Source organism: Gigantopelta aegis, chromosome 10, assembly GCF_016097555.1.
Source record: "Gigantopelta aegis isolate Gae_Host chromosome 10, Gae_host_genome, whole genome shotgun sequence".
NCBI lineage: Eukaryota > Metazoa > Mollusca > Gastropoda > Neomphalida > Peltospiridae > Gigantopelta > Gigantopelta aegis.
In genome coordinates, this window is record NC_054708.1 from 39992673 (window position 1) to 40014564 (window position 21892).

Sequence of the window (21892 nt, forward strand, 5' to 3'; positions counted from 1 at the left end):
ACTTTCTTTAAAAAAATAATAAATAAATTTAGACGGAATAATAAAAAGAAAGAAAAGAAATGATAATAGGTATGTAGGAATAAGCCTAGGTATTTTTGTATGTCTATTATTTTTTTTTTCTAGCTTTAAAAAAAATCAAATAAAACTTCATTTAAATATTTGTATTTCAGCCAGAGGTTAATGAATGTGCATATTATGTTATTTATATATGTATATATGTACACACTATAGTAACAGTAATCAATGATAATTTCCGAATCTTTAATTTTTGTTTCGTTTATTAGAAAGTCGCAGACCAAGTGACTGGAACATGATTTGATGCGCAGTACTCTGTAGCATATTGACCAATCAGAGCTATCGGGGTCAGATTATTTTTACTCTTAGAATTCTGCACGCAAACACTGGTCTACTTGACAACTTATTACGCATTGATGATTGATGTCTAAAATGATGGGGTTTTTTTATTATCTTTATTATGGCATCCCATGTTTGGAATAAAATCCTTTGTAATAACAGATTTTGTCAGTTTTATTTTATTTTATCAACAACATTAGGGCTGTTCTAGATCAATGACTTTCGTAACTTGTAGCGGTAGATCAAATGATGTGTTACAAAATGTTGAGGGAGGGAGATAGGTTGCGTAATTGTTGAATTAAAAATGCCACGTGAATGTCAATGTCCCAACCAACACTATCAATTGAAGCAATTGTAGGCCTACGTTTCACGAGTTATTTAAAAAATGTTTTAATAATATGAGTCAATAGTGCACACCTGAGATGCTTGTGTCATAGTTCATGAACCACATCCTCGGAACCAGTGGGCTTTTTCCATCCCAACTATCCTAATCATATTCGTTGTACATAATAATGAAATTCAAGACAAGTTGATTTCTATATATGTTTAGCTGCACGTTCATCAAACCACCTAACACTGAAAAGGTATATACTAGTATATAATTGTGTGCATCAAATTATCTGAATAGTACATATTGTAATTAAAAAATCAAATTGTCTGGATCAGTGTATACATGTCATTATATTTCTATAGTATTACTCCAGAAACTTTTTAATAAATTATAACTCCATTCATGAAAGGGAAAAGAAGTCAGACTACGCTAATGAACCAAACAACATAAAATTAGGAAAAAAACCAGTATTGGTTTATTGGTTCATTTTGCAACATATGTGTCTGCATTTACATGTACCAATTACTTTATAAATTAATAATGCTTGGTTTTCACTCGCCTTAGCATTTTGATGAGTGCGATGTTTCACTCGCCTAAGCGTTTTGAGGTGTGTGATTTTTCACTCGCCTTTGTTTTTCAAAAGGCAAGGACTGAATCTGTGATATTGAATTTTTTTTTTTTTTTTTAAATAGTTATATTTTTTATAATGTATTATTCACCCGAATGGCAATTCAAAAAGAATCCCAAGTGCACACTGTAGAGTTAATGCCCTTGAATTTGGGAGATATGAAAACATGTTGTCCATGGTAGGGGAGATGTATTTTTTTTAGGAGTACTCTCAGTATGCTTGTTACTTATTGTACATTGTATATGTATGTGATGACAAATTGTTTGAAACAGAAAATAATGGCTGTTTGGTAATGGCATCAGGACAGATCAACTATTAAATATAATAATGGCTGTTTGATAATGGCATCAGGACAGATCAACTATTAAATATAATAATGGCTGTTTGGTAATGGCATCAGGACAGATCAACTATTAAATATAATAATGGCTGTTTGGTAATGGCATCAGGACAGATCAACTATTAAATGCTCATAATTATGTTTGTGAAGTCCTAACAAAAAATGTCTTTGTTGCTGTCTTTTATGATAATGGCATATTTTACCCCCAAAAAAAACAAACTCAGAAAATTAAATGCTCTATATTGGTATAGTGAAATAGACCAGGACAGTAGACAGTAGTAGTAGTCTATATACAGGCTTTCTGCCAGATAATAATTTGAGGATACATAATACTGTAAAAACAAAACAAACCATAAGTGCCCAAGTTCTGGGTTTGAAATATTCTGAAATTGGACCCTGTATTTCATGCACTTTGCCAGATATCAGCGCTTCTCTTACTGTGATCTTTCTAAAACTTAAAAACATAATCCATTAATTTGCAAGATTTTAGGGTAAGTAATTTTTCTGGCAGAATGGATGATTCGAAACAATTAAGTCATGACAAAATTATAATACAATTTAAATGTGTGCACTGTTGTACACTTTTTCTGTAGCCAGTGATGACAGCAGAAGCAGTATCCTCCAAAAGTAGTGTCGGATGCTAATAAACTTCCCAAATTAGGTGACAGAAGACACCACACTATTTATGGCACTAAATTCTATGATTGTTTGTGCTTGATACGGAGGTTAACTAGTGCTGTAGAAAACAAATCTTTTTTTGTCAAAGATTATTGTCCGATTGTTTGTAAAATGTGCTCCGTTGACTTGCAGCTCGAAGATAATGGCCAGTGATATGAAGTCCCTTGTGGATGAGCTGCAGGTAGGACAGGAGCTCAATCTGTACTTTGTGGACTGTAAGTCGCCTTCTGACTTCACGGCTCAGATCCTGGAGGAAGTGCGGGTGCAACAGTTTCAACAGATGTTGCGAGACGTTGTAGAAGACATGGCAGCCAATGCACCAATCACTCCATACAGGTTAGAGCAGTAAAACGCAGGGTTTGTACGTGTCCTTATATTCTTTGAAAATCCGTGAATTTTGGGAAGCTGTTTTCCAGTGCTTGAAAGTCCTGGAAAATGGTAATTTATGTACTTTGTCCTGGAAATTGGAAAATATGTTGTCAATTTCAAAACAGATGACTGCTGACATTTTCTCAACCTTTATTTTCCCATTCCTATAATCACCATTCGAACATTTATTTGGTCTGGCCCTAAGTCAGGATCCAATCGTCACAGAGTTTTTTTAGTTTATCTATAGTGTGCATGCGTGGATTACATTTATTGCCTTACACCGAGTTCAGCAGATAATGTTTTGCAGTTTTCTTTTTCCTTTCTTTTTTGTGTATTTTTATTTTATGTCCAACATTAAATTAATTTTAATACAGTGATAGTGGCCTGATTACTTGTGAGAGTAAGCAAAAAAGATACGGTAAAAAGGGGGGGGGGGGGGACCACGTAAAACGGTAGCCTGTGAATGAAGTTGCCGCCATTGGCAATAAAGGCTGGTGTCACTAGTCAAATAAACATGTTTTATCAAGTATGTTAACATTATTTGCTTTGTAATATATTTTTTTCTTTTCATTCTTCGTTTTTATTTTATTAAATTTTTTCGTTATTTTCTTTTTTTCCTTTGAACATAAATAATATGTTGCATGCACCTTGATACCGTAACCATGGTAACTTATGAAAACAGAACCATTACAAAGTAATAGGACACTTCACTAGGACCAAACTTGGATTTTATTCAGTTTAGAAAAAACAGCCATTAACTGCAGCTAACATGCACACTGGGCCCGTGTTATTTTCTCTACTTATTCATTCCGAATTGATGTGTGCAAGACCAGTGCATGGGATATTGTTCGAGTTTTGATACAATGTGACGTAAAACTGAAATAGCTCACTACTACTAAGGGTTAAAATAAAAAAAGAATAAATTTTTATTTGACTTACATTAGCAACTACATGTATGGTCAAAGGATATTAAAGAAATAATGGTGTGCAACGGTAAGAAAATTGATTTTGATGATCCATCCTAAATACTTGAGACTGTATGTTTAAACAAACCCACAACCCCCCACAACACAATATTTCACTTTTGTTTCATCTATTTGAATTATTATCCACTGTTATTCCATGTGTATGTAATAGTCCTAGAATTTTGGAAATATGCCCTGGAATTTGGTAAAGCTACAAGTGTATGAACCCTGAAAACACTTAATATCTAGTGCCTGTGGACTAATTGTCTTGACATACTGCCCAGCAGACAGCTGCAGAGATGATAGTTGTTGACATATTTGTGGAGTTAATACTATCTAAACAATATTCCTGTCCTTGTTGTTTGATACAAAGCTCGCTGTAACCCCCTAGCACCTTGCAAAGGATTCTGCATTTTTTCTGCCATAGTCATTTTCATCCCTGAAACTATTGTCTTATATTTGAGAAGGTCTTTTACTGAAAGTTATCAACAGAACATTTTATTTGCCTGTTCTTTAGAAGATTTTTTTTAACATACACAGTTTGCAGAATTGCAGTAATATTGATGTAGTTGCCTATGGCTTGAGAGTCTTTTATTAATATCACAGGTAAAGTAATTGTATTTATTCATGATTGATGTATTTTGTCAGTCACCCACTAGAGTAATAAATATCTTGTGACTGACAAATACAACAAATTACATGTTTAAGGATAATCGCATAAAGTTATGAGTAAAAAGGTATTAGTGGGTAACAGTCAACTGTCTTGGTATGTTATTTTGGTGATAAGAATTATTCAGTGATACATATTATGAAGATGTATTCAATGATAGATATTAGATGTGAGATATATGGATAAATATTCAATGACAGATGTTATTATGGGTGTGAAATCTTTTATTCAAGGTTACATGTAGATTTTGCCCATTGACAGTTCTCAAAAGAAGGATAATAACACAAAGTTAATGCAATATATTTGTGTACATTATATATTAAAAAACACTTTTTATTCTTTTTGTAGACCTGAAGTTGGAGAGATGGTTTTTGGTCGTTACACTGCCGATGACTGTTGGACAAGAGCAGAAGTAATTAACGTCACTGACATAAAAGCCAAGATAAGATATATTGACTATGGTAACATAGAAGAGTTGGAGTTCTCTCGCATTACTGCACTCAAACAAACATTTTCTTCTCTCCCAGGTCAAGCTATCAGATGCTTCCTCAGTGTCCAACAAACTCCCAAACAGTGGTCTGATGAAGATATTGCAAAATTCAAAGAGCAGATTGGATTTGGAACAGAACTTGCTCATATATGTGTAGTAAAAGCTAAGTCAGCAGACCGCATTGGTTTAGAAATCTTCACGGCATCTTCGCAGCCACTGTCAGACATGTTTTCAGCCCTCCAGCCAGCACCACATAGTCCAGCACCAGAACCTGCCTTGCCCATCATGGCAGATTCCTTACAGTCTGTAACACTGCCAGTGGATGCTTCACTGGTACGGGCCACTGTAGTGGATATTGTTTCCTTCAACAACTTCAGCATTCATCTCGTTTCAGAGACTTCAATTCAGTATTTGAAACAGTTGATGCTTGACATATCCACATATGTGGAATCGGCAGAAGATCGGCCAAATCCCATTGTGGGTGAGCTTGTCTGTGCCAAATTCTCCGATGGTCAGTGGTACCGGTGTAAAGTAGAACAAGTCAAAGATGACCACTGTGTGCTGCTGTTTGTGGACTTTGGAAACGAGGATAAAGTATCCAAGACCTTGATCAAGACATGTGACAAAACATTTGTCAACATGCCTATTCAGGCTGTGAAAGGTAGACTTGCAGGAGCCGTGAAAACATCGGAGGCTGATCTACAGAGCTTTGCCACCCTTGTTTTAAGTTGTGTCAACAAGTTCAAGGTGTTGTCATACGACAGTTCAGAGTATGAAGTTGAGATTTTCTTGTCTGATGGACAGTGTCTGAATGACAGGTTCAGAGAGGCGCCTCTTGCTACGTCCAAGGACCCAGCCATGCTTGAGAAATCCAGCTTGCCTGTACAGACCTCACTGACTATCACTGCTATTAAGCCAGTGCTGCATGAGATTCAGCCAGTTGCCATTTCTTTTGTGACTGATCCAGGAAACTTTTGCTGTCAACTATTGAGAAAAGAGTGTAAGATATTGTTATTATCATTATAAACAACTATACAGAGGCGTTTTATGCAGTTTCACATCTTTATTATGTATATGCAAGTTTTAGAGATCACTATGTTGTTCTAAAACATTAAATAGTAGTTGCTAATCGAAGATTTTGAAAATAAAATATTCTCTGCTATAAATAGAAAAAACAAAAATCACAACTGTTGAAGAAGAAAAACACCATACTTTTAGTTTTCCAAATTTTCTTCTTTTTCAGGGTTCGAATTTCATAACAGCACCTCCTTACTTGCCGTTATGCCCCAAAAATATTACGGCATCGACGGCAAGAAAAATGCCGCGGTGCCTTACCTGGTTTGCCACCGTGCCCTTCCCATGCATCCACTGATAATATAATATAATAAAAAAATATATATATTCTTAAACCCACCATTTTATTATTTAGCGATGACACAAAATGTATCATGAAAAATCACATCTAGCGAAGTCGATTTGCTTATTGACACATGAAGTGACAGGTCAGTTATACTTGGATCTAAGATGAAACGTGCTAAAATGCCCATGAGAAATCACGTTATTTACAGCAGTTTAAAGTTTAAGACATTTATAAATACATTCTTTATGACTTACACATTATTGTTCAGTTACGTTTGGATACTGCTCTCATCCTCAAATAAATTAACTAATAATAACACTTTCAAGCATGTCAGAATCACGTGAAGTGTTTGTGATCAGAACACCTGGGCTGAGTTCAGTGAAACAAAGCAGATAAACGTCCACAAGACAGGTTTATGCATTTCATAATGTGATTAAAACTAGCTCCACTGGCTGACATTGGCGGAAAGGCTCGTTGGCTGAACTTAGTACTGCCCCCACATTCCAGATATCGTTCCTTTGTTCAGCAAGTCTATAGTATTAGTATCTACTTGTATACAATATATGTAAGATATCATCTAACACAAAAATCATTGATGTTAGCTAAACCAAACTTAAGTGATACGAGTCTTGGATATGAGGTTATATACATGTACCTGTATCATGTATTTACTATTACCATATTATAATAATGTTAGGTACTTTTATGATCACTTCATGACTCCTTTTTTAATTCAAAAATGTAGTTATGTTGTACTTTTTTAAAAATATACAAATGTAATTAATTATAATATATAATCCTTCTTTGTTAGAACTTGATAGAAAGTATGTTGCCTTTGATGCCTCTCTTTTGCAGAAATGTTTGTCTTCGTGCTCCTACAACTTGCCTTGGTGCCCTAATTTTTGTTATTAAACCGAAGTCAACACTTGCCTTGCCGCGCCCCCCCCCCCCCCCAAAAAAAAATGTTGACCCCCTTTTTTTTTTTTTTTTGTCTTCTCCCCACTAGGCTTTATTTAGGCCTTCTGAAGCACCTAACATAAATCCTTTCCCTACAAGCAAGTGGCACTGAAAATTCACAGCTATGCATTTTTGTTCGCCGTGCGATCTTTAAAAAGTTCCATTTGCCAGACACATTATTAAAATTATACATTTTAGTGTGTCCGGTCCCAAAGCAATAATATCATTACACATTATTTTCCTGATTTATTGTCAATGTTTCGACCATATAGCCTTTCATTCTATGTAGCTAGATTTGACAGTTGATTAGTTTACTTTTTCAAGAAAGATGATTCAAGATGTGATCTATATATTAAATTTCAGTCAAGGAGCTTTCTCAAATAACTCCAAGTATGGTCGAGTACTGCACAAAAGATCCTGTACCAAAAGGCTTCAGCCCTCAAGTGGGTGATTTCTGCTTTGGTCAGTTTTGTGAGTATGTGTAAAATGCTCTTTGAGTATTGTGTGAGTATATTATTATATGCCTTAGTGTCTGGATTTATAAAATTAATTTTAATAATAATGTTCTCTTTAGCAAAGGATCTCAACCCTCTCCCCAAATTTAAAAAAAAAAAAAAATATGTTGGCATTTTTGTATTTTGCTGTCTGTTAGCCAACACTTTGTATAAACTGACTCATTGGTTTGGCATATAAAAGATCTCTTGCTGCTGTAACCATGTATCCGACGCAATATGGCTGTAATTAAAAATGTGTTGAGAGAGTCATTATATTCATTGATTTGACCTTGAGTGCCTGCAGGGACCTTCTATGGTTATTGCTGCTGGGCTGTTCTTTTATGCAGTATACAAATAAGTGTAGTGCACTGTACTTACAATAGAATATCTGGCATTGCAGTTGTGTAGTTGGTAACTAAGTAATAGTGAAAGTTAGTCGCACATTTTCTTTTCTTAACTGTAGCTAACAATATTTTGTTTCTGCAGTGCACCGATTGTTTCATTCAAATTTCAGTGTCTGCTTTTCACATTTCAGCTGGTTCCTTTTACCGTGCAAGAGTAGAGAAAAAGCTTCCAAAGGGTTTATTTGAACTGAAGTATGTCGATTATGGCAATGTTGAGTCTGTCTCCATAGATGACATGAGGCCAATGGTGAAAGAGTTTGCTGAAATTCCATACCTGGCTGTCCGGTGTTCACTGCATGGTAATATCTGAAAAACCTATTCTAATATCTTTGTTAGGAGTTGTATAGTTCTACTTAATTGTAAAATGTCTTTATAAAGTTTAATCTTTTTGCTTTTTTATTTGACTCATAGTAAAGATTTTGAATTTAAGTGGGGGTTTTTTGATAATGGAGACAGGATTTATTTTACAATAATAATGATAATTTTTTTTTTACAAAATGACTGTTTGTATGACAGTTTGCAGGCCTAGAAATAATGTTTTAATTGTGCCTGTCAAAATTACCTTTAGATGTCAATCAATTTGATCCTGTCAAAAATGAAACTGCGTGTGAACCAAATGTTGAAATGTTACTATTGTCATTTATTAATCATTTACTGTTACATATACCCGTAGAACTAGTTTTCATGATGTTGTGAAACCCATCTAAACATTACACCCATGGGGCAAATTGAGCCGAATGTAAAAAAGTATGGTTTTGATGGGTTTGGATTGAGGTAAATGTCTGTGTTGTATTCTGTTCACTATTAAATATAGAAAAAACATAAAACCGGTAAATAACAACTACAGTCAATTTTGGATATAATAATGCAAATTATAAGCACTTGGGTTGAGGGAGGGGAGTTTTGTTCATAATGAAACAAGTTGACATTTCATCGGACTTTCTAAAATGCTGCAATTTCATTTGGACATAAAATATAGTTGATATCTTTCCACAAAGCCAAGTTGAAAAATTCATTTAGTTCATTATACGTTAAGAAAATTACAACAGAAACATAAAATTCATGACTGCCTGTATTCGTATGATGAGGCCTCCGAAATGTCATCAGATTCTGCAATTGAAATAACTTTAGAATAACAAAGCATCTAATAAACATTGAATAATGTTTTCTTTAGTTATTTTAAAACAATTATTATCCGTTTCCATTTATTTTTGTTTGCTTAACTGACATTCGTAAGAACTGCACCACAAGCTAAGCTATTGTTGATAAATACACATATATGTACTGACAGCTAGCCCAGAGCATGCACACATAACACTGTTTATTAGGCTGCTGTAAATAATGATTGCTACCAGCAGGACCGTGCAGTTTGTGAGGTACAACTTACATTAAGTAAACATAATGCCACTAGATAAATCGTCCACTGTTCAGTTTTTAGACAGGTAATTTTCCAGTTAAAAAATGTGTTGATTGTTGAGTCATTCAGAACACATGGATCATTGGGCTTGCTTGGGTCTATTAATAGACATTGGTAACACCATTTCCTGGCAAATATGAAGGTGTTCAAGGAAGAGTTCCATAAACACATGCATGCTGCACGATATGGTTAAAAAAAATATTTTAAATATGCATTTAAAAATGTACTGCATCTAACTGCTTCAACACAGAAATACTTCAGTTTGTGTTGGACAAAATGACCGCTAATATTAAGTTGGTGACTGTCAAAGCTTGACAAATGACAAATTTGTACCGGATAACGACCGTGACTGGTCACTTATTTCCAGACTTGGTTTGAGAGTTCTTAAAGAGTTGTTGAAAGGAATTTTAAGTATGGTTTTAAAAAACAAAAATTTCAGGATTGCAGCCCAAGGAAGGTTCTTGGAGTGAAAAATGCAGCGATATGCTAAGACAGTTCATGGGCAAGATTATGATGTTGAAAGTTGAAGATGAAACTAATGCAAGCTACAGTGTCAGTTTGGTGCAAAATGAAAAGCCAAATGTTCATGTTGCTGAGATGCTTCTGAACAAAGGCTTTGCTCTTTCAAAACTTGGTAAGTCTTCAATCAGTTTTAGAGCACAGAATATTTTTGCTTATAAAAAATATTTGGCTGCAATCTTCAATAATTATTATTTTACCTTCTGACTACTGCAGACGAGATATCTCACCCGACGTCACACCAGTCAACATACCATATACAGTATGTTCCCCAATTTTTCCCAATAATAATAGAACAACAGGAAACAGTTTAGTTCAGGGTATGGCAGCTTTAATTTTTAATTTTTCAATGGAAAATACCTGGGAATTTTAAGTTGAAAAAGTGGTTTTCGGCAAGTATTTTTGCTAGACAACAATGGTGGAACATCGCAGTCATTTTGAAGAATTGATAGCTGATTGTGACAGTTAATTTAATAATAAATTTGATTGCTTTACCAACAACGAAAATCACCATATATTACGATATGAATCGTAATTCGTTAAAAAAATAATAACAATTCTGGTCAGAAAACCACAGTTATTGGGAATAAAAATTAGAAGAACCCACAAAAATAGTACTTACCTATTCAAATATGAACTTTATCGTATGTATAATTAGTTGTACCCACACAATGGGATTTTTGTCAAAGGTTAAAATGTTTAACAAATAAAACTCCTGGAGCTCTATTTCACAAAGTATCCTAAGTTTAGTACTTTGTATGTAACTATAAATCTGACTCTAGGCAGTTTCACAAATCATAAATCATTTTGTAAAACATTGTGGGCTTAATTTACTAAGTCTATTTTTGTCTTGCACACATGTAACTATATATTTACCATATGTGTAAGAAAAACAGCCTGTTGCATACTGTTACTAGGGTACTCTCTACTGCACATCACAGTAAATCCTTGTCCGGATTATATCTTGCATACATGTAACTATATATTTACCATGTGTGTAAGAAAAACAGCCTGTTGCATACTGTTACTAGGGTACTCTCTACTGCACATCACAGTAAATCCTTGTCCGGATCATATCTTGTACACATGTAACTATATATTTACCATGTGTGTAAGAAAAACAGCCTGTTGCATACTGTTACTAGGGTACTCTCTACTGCACATCACAGTAAATCCTTGTCCGGATCATATCTTGTACACATGTAACTATATATTTACCATGTGTGTAAGAAAAACAGCCTGTTGCATACTGTTACTAGGGTACTCTCTACTGCACATCACAGTAAATCCTTGTCCGGATCATATCTTGCATATAGAGGCATACAGGACCATCAGACCTCACATGTAAGAACAACTTTGGATGGCGGTGTGTCGCATACTATTACTAAGTCACTGTGACCAACTTTTCATGGTCTACTGCACATAACAGTAAACCCTTGTACAGATCATATCTTGCCTACAGATGCATACAGTACTATCAAATCACATGTAGGAACAGTGGTGGTTGGTCCAAAACAAACTGTTCATCCATCCCATTGCAAAAATTTCAAATAATTAGAACTGAATCATACCTGTGACATATTCACTAATATAGATATGGTTTTCCATCAAACCTGTGAAGGGCGTATCATGTACCTCACCGGTACTCTTGTTTAAATATAGCTATAAAGCTAAATATATTTATAAAACTTGTTAAATGTTGTTTTAATGCAATGGTACTTTTCTTTTGTCTTTGTTTTATAGCTCAGTTCTATATTTGCTGCCTAGGAAAATTGTGATGTTTATACTCACTTTTATATTTACTTTTCTAATAAATTGTTGGGTTTTGTTTTGGGTTTTTTGTCAGAAAAAGATGAACCTTCTGCCTCAACTCCAACTAAACAAAGGTTTGTTTTATTTCTGAAATCAAAATAACCTTATGATTCATTAACTTAAAGAAATTGTAAATAGTTTTCATTCATCATTGTCTCAGATGTACACTTATGTATTTAATGTGAAACGTTTTTGATAGTGTATTGACTTAAATTTTTACCTATTTTAATAGAATTTGATATATACTCTTCAAAAGAAGAAACGCAAAACCACATTGTCGTAACATTTGGAGAATTGATTTAATTATTGAATGGTGAGTCCGATAATTACCAAATGTTGCAGGATTGTTCACAATTCACTCTAGTCCATTGTGAGTAAGTGATAGGACACACCACCAAGGTCAAGGTCATCTGGAGTCAATACCGGGTGTGGCCTCCGCGTGTGTTGACAACTGCCTGGCACCGCCTGCCCATTGAAGCAACCAGAGTATGGATGACGTCCCGGGGGATGGTGGCCCACTCGGCCTGCAAGGCTGCTGCCAGCTCGGGCAGGGTCTGGGGCTGTGGTTGTCGCTGTCGGAGGCGTCGGTCCAACTCGTCCCATAGATGCTCAATTGGGTTCAAATCCGGTGATATCGATGACCAAGGAAGGACATTAATGTTGTTGTTCTGTAGGAAAGCCGTTGTGAGACGTGCTGTGTGAGGCCTGGCGTTGTCATGTTGGAACACTGCGTTGGCGTTGGCCATAACTGGAACGATGTGTGGCCGGAGGATCTGGTCAATGTAGCCCTGTGCATTCAGGTTGCCCTGCACGTGGACCAGGTCAGTTCTGCCAGTGTGTGAGATGGCTGCCCACACCATGACACTACCCCCGCCGCATCTGTCCACTTCCTGCACGCAGTTTGCCGCATAACGTTCACGACGACGCCTATACACGCGACATCTTCCATCATGACGGCGGAGCAGAAATCGGGACTCGTCACTGAACCACACCTGTCTCCATCGCAGTTGAGGCCATTGTCGATGAATCTGGCACCACTGCAGTCGGAGTCGACGGTGTTGTGGTGTTAAGATGACACTTCGAACTGGACGTCTGGCACGAATTCCTACCTCACGTAGGCGGTTCTGTGCGGTCTGGTCGGATATCCTGCGCAAACCTGGTATTTGCTGCGGCTGTGGAGGTGGCAGTAGTCAATCGTTCCCGAAGGTGGCGTACCCGGATGTAGCGGTCCTGCCCGGGGGTAGTGACCCGTGGTCGACCGGATCTAGGGAGGTCACGTGTTGATCCATGTTGCTGGTAACGGTCCCACAGTCTGGAGATGGTGCTTGGGGACACATGGAATGCCCTGGCAACGGCCGTTCTGGATTCGCCTGCGTCTAGTCGGCCGATGGCATTGTTTCTCTGCGGTTCACTGAGACGTGGCATGTCCTGGATTGTCAACTGTCGGCCAGATACAGAGGCCAGGCAAGCGAACACCCTGCACTTTTATACTGTCGGTGTTCATGTTGCACGTGTAGACAACACACGTGCAGTGGTGACATGGTTTGCACGTGGCTGCGTTTTTGCGAATATTCACATTTTGGAACTTTATTGTACAGTAGCTGCGTTTTATCGAATGTAACCGTGGGAATGTGTTTGGGACATGCAATGACCTTATATTCACAAAGCATGAACCGGTAGGAAACATAAAATCGGAGTTATAACCCATTTGTACCCTTTTGCGTTTCTTTTTTTGAAGAGTATATAATAGAATATACTAGAAAATTGTGCTTTATTCAGTTATTTAAAAATATATATATATATATTATTTGTTTGTTGTCTCAGTAAACCTTCCTAAATATAATATTCTTTGGATTGTTATTTTACCATCTTCTATTTCCAATGTTAACCATATGTCTGATGCCATATAACCGTTTAAAAAAATGTGTCGAGTGCGTTGTTAAATAAAATATTTCCTTCTATTTCCAGTGTGTCGCCTACTATTCCTTCACTAGCAGGAAGTCTGCACGTTGGACAACAGTTCCAAGTGATAATTTCAAATTATTGCCCACCTGACCGGCTGACCGTGGAAATTGTTGACCAGGAGATACTGGACAAGAGGAATGAGCTGCAGGCTGAACTGAACCAAGCTGTTGCCAACTTGCCCACTGTCGGTCTTAGGTAATGATGTCATCTAGGATGTTGTTGGCTTGAGGCATCATGATTCTTTTTTAATGGGGATGCTAAATATTGTATGATTCTGAAGCTTGCTTTGTATTGTACATGATAAGGAGATTAACCTGAAGTAATAATGAGTATTAATGCCAAGACAAATTACCAAAATTTGTAAGATAAACATTTGCCTAAATTATGTTATTGTAACTGTCGAAAGCTACTGTAGTTTTTCGTCAGTTGTGTTCCGTACACATCGCGGCTTATTGCCTTTGATGTCCAGTGTTACAGACTGATCACTTTTTGTAAGTGTGGAAAAAGTGTGCATTTTGAAATAGCAGACTGGGTCCTGTCAAATATAGCAGGATGCAGAACAATAATGAGGGGTGCACAATGCAATAGCAGAGCAGACACTGAAGTTCATGTGACACTTTCCTTTTTTTAAGAAATACAAATTGTTGATTAAATAGGAAAATGTGTTAATTTTTATTATGGTGTGTGTTTTTGTATGTGTGTTCTATTTTCGGTTATTCTTTATATTATTATTATTATTTTTTTATTGGGTTTGTTTACTCTGTAGTATGATATAGTATTAATAAAATTAAAAGATGATGTAATAATGTTCATTAAATTTCAGCCCTCAGGTGGGAGATTATGTAGTGGCTCAGTTCTCGGAAGACCAACAGTGGTATCGAGCAAAGGTTGAAATCATTTCTGACACAAAACTTAGTGTTTTTTATGTTGATTTTGGAAACAAAGAAGATGTTGAACTAAAGAACATCCGACCTTTGCCAACAGAATGGTCCAAGCAGCCAGCTTTTGTAGTGAATTGCATCATTGAGGGAGTCCACCGAGCAAACAACGATGAAGTGTTAATGGCAGAAAAAGGTGAACTTTGCCAGAAGATATTGGGCATATTTTTACTGTCTGTGGAAATGCCTCTAGCCCAAGCAGAAGTGAAGAGTCTAGAAGGAGATCTGATTGGCATTGACCTGTACAAGGACAATTATGTGCTGTCGTCCGAACTCACATCTGTTCTGTCATCAAAGAAACCTTCTGTAGTCATGTCTTCAGACATGTCCTCAGCAGAGCTACCCATTGACGGATCCCTGGTCGACTGTGAATTCATCCATGTGGAAGATTTAACCAACTTCTTTGTCAGGAAAGATGACATCAAATGTAGAACCGCGTTACATGAACTGATGGTGAACTTGAACAGTTCATGCAAGGGTCTTACAGAGAGTCACAAACCGATCGTTGGAGAAGTGGTAGCTGTGAATTTCAGTGAGGACAACACATGGAATAGAGGTCTGGTGTTTGAGGTTACTGGTCAGTCGTGCAGGGTCAACTTTATTGACTTTGGAAACAGTGAACAGGCAACATTCTCCTCGATAAGAAAGCTTGATTCAAACTTTTCCAAATTGCCAGTACAAGCTATCCCATGTGGTCTGGTTGATGTTCCCCAAAAAGACTTGTCCTCTGAAAAAGTAAAGCAAACATTTATGAATCTGGTTGCTGCCAAAAAGGTGAAAGTGAAAGTTGTCCCATCAGACAATCAGCACCGATATGCTATTGAGGTCTTTTTGCCTGATGGTAGCAATGTAAGGGAATTGCTGCATGAAAAAGAAGTCACACCAACGGTGACAGTCGAATCGCTCACGTATCACCAGCCAACAGAAGCCGAGTTCCAGGTGGCAATCCAGGATGTTGTTAGTCCATCACAGTTTTATTGCACAGAACTTGACATTAAAGGTTGGTTCTTACATTACTTTTGAATAAGTCCATGGGTATAAATGATTATCATTTTCACATCTTGGAAAAAACTACAAACTTCATGTTTGATTAAATAATTTTCACTAATAGTATAACAGTATTTATACATTGTAGGTAACAGAAATGGCTATGCTTGTACATAATTAAATTCCCATGTTAAAAATGAAATAAAGTTGCTACGGTGTACCATTATAACATTTAGCCATTGTTTTCTTAGTGTTTTGTTTACACTATAATATAGCATTTGTGCTAACAAATGAATTTATTGTAGCTTTTAAGATGAAACTGTTTATTACTGTGAATATTAAAATTGGGTGCATCTCAGTGTCTGTATTCATGGATACATAAAGTTACTTTTTTTAACTGATTAAATTTAACAACACAGTCATTACAGTTGGAATATGCTATTTGGAATGGATGATAAAATGATTGTTGAAAATTGTTGTTTGCTTGTAGCGATGGAGGAGCAGACTGCCCTGAATGCAGCTCTGACTGAGTGCTGTCACGACCCCTCCACACCCAGATGCACAGACCTGAAAGTTGGAGACCTTTGCTGCGGCCTGTTTGATGGAGGTAGGTTCACGTCATGTCCTGCTTTGTACTACAGGTCAATTTCTTTTCATAGTTAACCTGACTAACAGCCAAGAAATTGGATTCTGCAATGATATTTAAAATGCTGTGATCACAGCAATCTGTTGTCGCATCAGCAGTGATACTATTTCCCTTTTCAGCACAGCTTTGGCTACATGAAGCTTTTTAAATATGCACACAATGCAATGTGTTGGCCTGAAGAAGGGCACCTCCTCCTTTACAATCCTCCTTTAGTTTTTTTTATGAAAACTTTAATTTTTTGTTTTATCCAAAGTAATATAAGAAATGATACATAATTTAGAAAATATAAACACCTCACATTTATGCATGTTTTTTTGATGGCCATATGCAAGTTAACATAAGAAAAGTGTTCCATCTAAATATGTATGACATTATTTGGCATTAAGCAATTTGAAGTTTTGAAGGGTACTAGTTAACATGCCAAAATTTAAGTGTCATAAAGACTCCCTGTTTGCAAATCTTTAGAGCAACCCAGCGAGCCCTGCTGTGCATCTCCACTAGAACAGAAGATACACTAAATGTTTGGCATGAAACTAGAAAAGATTGCTATTCAAGACTCTGGTTTCCCAGGATTTTGAGATATATGTTGACTGTGTCATTTTGAAGAATCAATGTAATTTGTACAATTTTTTTTACAAGCCATGCAGGCTCGTATGCTAGCCAAGCTAGAGAGTCCTACATGATTTTTGTGAGCCCTGGGTTCCCAATCTAATTAAAATTAGCTCCACAATTACATGTGAATCTAACACCAGCCAGTTGGAGCTCATGTCCACCAATCAAAACCATACTTGCAGAATCCTGCCAGTGATTTAAAACTAACAACACTGCGTTGTCCAGGTAACATTTCGTCTCTAAATAATAATTTAAATATTGTCCAATCACACTTTGCCTTTTATAACGTTATTTGGGAGCATACAAATTCTAAAAATATCGGGCGAGTCTATTTTAGTGGCCGCAGTACAGCGAACCATACCAATACGTACGGGGTGGGTTATCAGTCTTCAATTTTACATTAAAAATTATTTATTTATTTATAAAAAAAACCCCACTAAATCAATCTTCAGTTTTACATTACAAATTATTTATTTTATAAAATAAAACATGTTTTAAGGCATTCGTAATTCACACGAAACATGTCGTATACCCTCAGAATAATTCGGAATGTTTTCAAATTATTTTTAAATCACTGGCAGGATTCTGCAAGTAAGGTTTTGATTGGTGGACATGAGCTCCCACTGGCTGGTGTTAGATCCACATGTAATTGTGGAGCTAATTTTAATTAGATTGCCCGGGCTCCCAGACTCCTCAAAATCGCACACTGGTAAAGCATTGGTAAACAGTTGAAATAAGTACCGATCTGAATGCTGAATCCACTTCTCGGTGCCAGTCATTGGTAAGGCATTGATAACAGTTGAAATACGTACCTGTAGGAATGCTGAATCCACTTCTCGTTGCCAGTCATTGGTAAGGCATTCATAACAGTTGAAATACGTACCGGTTGGAATGCTGAATCCACTTCTCGGTGCCAGTCATTGGTAAGGCATTGATAACAGTTGAAATACGTACCGGTTGGAATGCTGAATCCACTTCTCCGTGCCAGTCATTGGTAAGGCATTGATAACAGTTGAAATACTTACCGGTAGGAATGCTGAATCCACTTCTCCGTGCCAGTCATTGGTAAGGCATTGATAACAGTTGAAATACGTACCGGTAGGAATGCTGAATCCACTTCTCGGTGCCAGTCATTGGTAAAGCATTGATAACAGTTGAAATACGTACCGGTCTGAATGCTGAATCCACTTCTCGATGCCAGTCATTGGTAAAGCATTGATAACAGTTGAAGTAAGTACCTGTAGGAATGCTGAATCCACTTCTCGTTGCCAGTCATTGGTAAGGCATTGATAACAGTTGAAATACGTACCGGTTGGAATGCTGAATCCACTTCTCGGTGCCAGTCATTGGTAAGGCATTGATAACAGTTGAAATAAGTACTGGTTGGAATGCTGAATCCACTTCTTAGTGCCAGTCATTGGGTCATTGGTAAGGCATTGATAACAGTTGAAATACATACCGGTCTGAATGCTGAATCCACTTCTCGGTGCCAGTCATTGGTAAGGCATTGATAACAGTTGAAATATGTACCGGTCTGAATGCTGAATCCACTTCTCGGTGCCAGTCATTGGTAAAGCATTGATAACAGTTGAAGTAAGTACCAGTAGGAATGCTGAATCCACTTCTCGGTGCCAGTCGTTGGTAAGGCATTGATAACAGTTGAAATACATACCGGTCTGAATGCTGAATCCACTTCTCGGTGCCAGTCATTGGTAAGGCATTGATAACAGTTGAAATACGTACCGGTCTGAATGCTGAATCCACTTCTCGGTGCCAGTCATTGGTAAAGCATTGATAACAGTTGAAGTAAGTACCAGTAGGAATGCTGAATCCACTTCTCGGTGCCAATCGTTGGTAAGGCATTGATAACCGTTGAAATACGTACCGGATGGAATGCTGAATCCACTTCTCGGTGCCAGTCATTGGTAAGGCATTGATAACAGTTGAAATACTTACCGGTAGGAATGCTGAATCCACTTCTCTGTGCCAGTCATTGGTAAGGCATTGATAACAGTTGAAATACATACCGGTAGGAATGCTGAATCCACTTCTCGGTGCCAGTCATTGGTAAAGCATTGATAACAGTTGAAATACGTACCGGTCTGAATGCTGAATCCACTTCTCGATGCCAGTCATTGGTAAAGCATTGATAACAGTTGAAATACGTACCGGTCTGAATGCTGAATCCACTTCTCGATGCCAGTCATTGGTAAAGCATTGATAACAGTTGAAATACGTACCGGTCTGAATGCTGAATCCACTTCTCGATGCCAGTCATTGGTAAGGCATTGATAACAGTTGAAATACGTACTGGTTGGAATGCTGAATCCACTTCTCTGTGCCAGTCGTTGGTAAGACATTGATAACAGTTGAAATATGTATCGGTCTGAATGCTGAATCCACTTCTCGGTGCCAGTCATTGGTAAAGCATTGATAACAGTTGAAGTAAGTACCTGTAGGAATGCTGAATCCACTTCTCGTTGCCAGTCATTGGTAAGGCATTGATAACAGTTGAAATACGTACCGGTTGGAATGCTGAATCCACTTCTCGGTGCCAGTCATTGGTAAGGCATTGATAACAGTTGAAATACGTACCGGTAGGAATGCTGAATCCACTTCTCGGTGCCAGTCATTTGTAAGGCATTGATAACAGTTGAAATACATACCGGTCTGAATGCTGAATCCACTTCTCGGTGCCAGTCATCCCCTAGATCAATAGCCATCACAGCCTAGAGGTGCAGAATGGAAAATAGTTTACCGGCCCGCCGGACCACAACCAACTAAAATTTACTAGCCTGCCAGAATTTTTACTAATCCTCCAGCCTGTAGAACAATGTTATTGTTTAACAATATAAACCGTTTGTTTGAATGGTTTGTAATTTTGGCATGTGGAGTCACAGATTCAATGAACAAAAAAATTTAAAATTAGTCAGTCGGAAAAAGACAGATCGTCCGTCGGACTACTAGTTGCATTTTTTAACTCATCCATCAGAATTTGTACTCTCATTTGGTGAGCAGGAGACGGGAAAAGAAAGAAAGAAAGAAATATTTTATTTAACAACGCACTTAACACATGTTATTTACGATTATATGGCGTCAGACAAGGACCACAGATATTGAGAGAGGAAACCCACTGTCTCTACTTCATGGACTACTTTTCGATTAGCAGCAAGTTATATGCACCATCCACAGAGAGGGTAGTACATACCACAGCCTTTGATATACCAGTCGTGATGCACTGGCTGGATCGAGAAATAGCCCAATGGACCCACTGACGAGGATCGATCCCGCACCGACCGCACTTTGAGCGAGCGCTGTACCACTGGGCTACGTCCTGCCCCTCGGCCGACAGGTTACTCACGGGACAGGCAAAATGGTTTTAAAAAATTCCCTGTAGGGAAAATTCAGGGAATTTGAAATTTTTGTCTGATTCAGGGAATATACAAAGAATTTTATTTGGATGTAATGGAATCTGGAAAAATATCAGGGAATTTTGTTGAGTCCTATATTTTATATACATGGATACAATATCATGTAAAAATGTAAGATATTGGTGTTTTCAATTCCTTTGTCTTTTTCATGAGGGTATTGAGTGATAGCTACATGTACTGATGATTTCTAGTATGTGTTTCAAAAACTATCTATTTATTTTTATTCAGAAATCATCTGGTCACTATCAAATTGTACCACCAAAGAAAATGTCATATTTATATTATCTACATATAGCACCCAAAACACTAGAAGTCAAGAGTAGAAGGTTATACCAGACTTAATCTATATACAAGTATTGTTATATTTGTAAACCATAATCTTTATATTCAGCATGTAGCTTTTACATGTAGTTATAATACAACATAATGCCTAATGTTTTCCCCAAGGACCACAATGAACATTTGTAGTTTTTATGGCTAGACAATTTTAACAATAACTGGAAAAATAAATACAAATTAATGAGTTGAAATGTATATACACACACACACATATTGTAACAATAAGTTGATTATGGTATTTGGAGGTAAAGGCGCGACTATTGAGGGTGGCAGGAGGCCCTTGTATGCAATAAAATAGACAGGGGAAATGCAGGGAATTTTAATTTAGAAATTCTGTGTGTACCCTGGGCAAGTATTTTCTGCACTCCCACAGCCCACAGTGTTCTTTGGCAAATGCAATTGCCAGTTGTTAAGACACAAATTGGGCATGCTTCAATGGTGTGACACCATCTTGACTTAAAAATAAGCGTTAAAATTATTTACCAGTTACTTAATCAAATCCAAAAGGTAACCTAGTGAAACTTTTTGAAAATCAATTTAACAACATTCCATGATCCGTGTCAGGTAGTTACTCCACTATTGTTTCCACAGATGTCTCTAAGGAAAACTTCACAGCTATCAACCAATCCAGAAGCAGTTATTATTTTACAGTATAATCACTAAAACTGTACTGTGAACACCTTCTCAGTGTTTAGCACCCTTTGTACAGTTAAAGTTGTCAGTCTTATGTCATTACAACAGTTATTATTCATAAACCATTGGAAAATAGTAAGGTTTTTTTCTGCTTGAACAGAATGGTTTCGCGGTGAAGTAAAGAAAGTACTCCCTGGTAATCGTGTCAGTTTGTTCTACATCGACTACGGCAACACCAACGAGGTGGATCTGTCTGACACGCGCATCCTGCTGAAGGAGCATGCACAAGCTAAAGTGATGGCCATCCACTGCAAACTGCATGGTGAGTTTACAGATGTCAGACACCAGTAGATATTCTTAACGTGCTGAAATGTCAGTGAAAATAAGGTGGTAATGTTTAACCGGCACAGAACTTAAAAAACAGCTTTCTTCTTAAAGGGATGCTCACACAAGGCTATTGGACTGGTATGCATATTCAGTGATATATAATACACATTATTGCTTAATATCAACAAGTATAATCATATAGTTAATAATAAAACGGTTAAATGTG

General features: G+C 37.1%; 1 protein-coding gene across 2 annotated transcripts in view; it reads left to right on the top strand.

Moving 5' to 3' along the window:
• LOC121383290 (tudor domain-containing 6-like) overlaps positions 1-21892 on the top strand; it is a 109291-nt gene that overhangs the window by 76276 nt on the left and 11123 nt on the right. For both annotated transcript variants that reach the window (XM_041513213.1, XM_041513214.1), the window contains exons 21-30: positions 2464-2667; positions 4684-5825; positions 7506-7613; positions 8172-8339; positions 9897-10091; positions 11823-11862; positions 13757-13948; positions 14577-15691; positions 16169-16285; positions 21500-21661. In XM_041513213.1, coding sequence (XP_041369147.1) covers positions 2464-2667; positions 4684-5825; positions 7506-7613; positions 8172-8339; positions 9897-10091; positions 11823-11862; positions 13757-13948; positions 14577-15691; positions 16169-16285; positions 21500-21661 — 3443 coding nt within the window. The remainder of the gene's footprint in view (positions 1-2463; positions 2668-4683; positions 5826-7505; positions 7614-8171; positions 8340-9896; positions 10092-11822; positions 11863-13756; positions 13949-14576; positions 15692-16168; positions 16286-21499; positions 21662-21892) is intronic.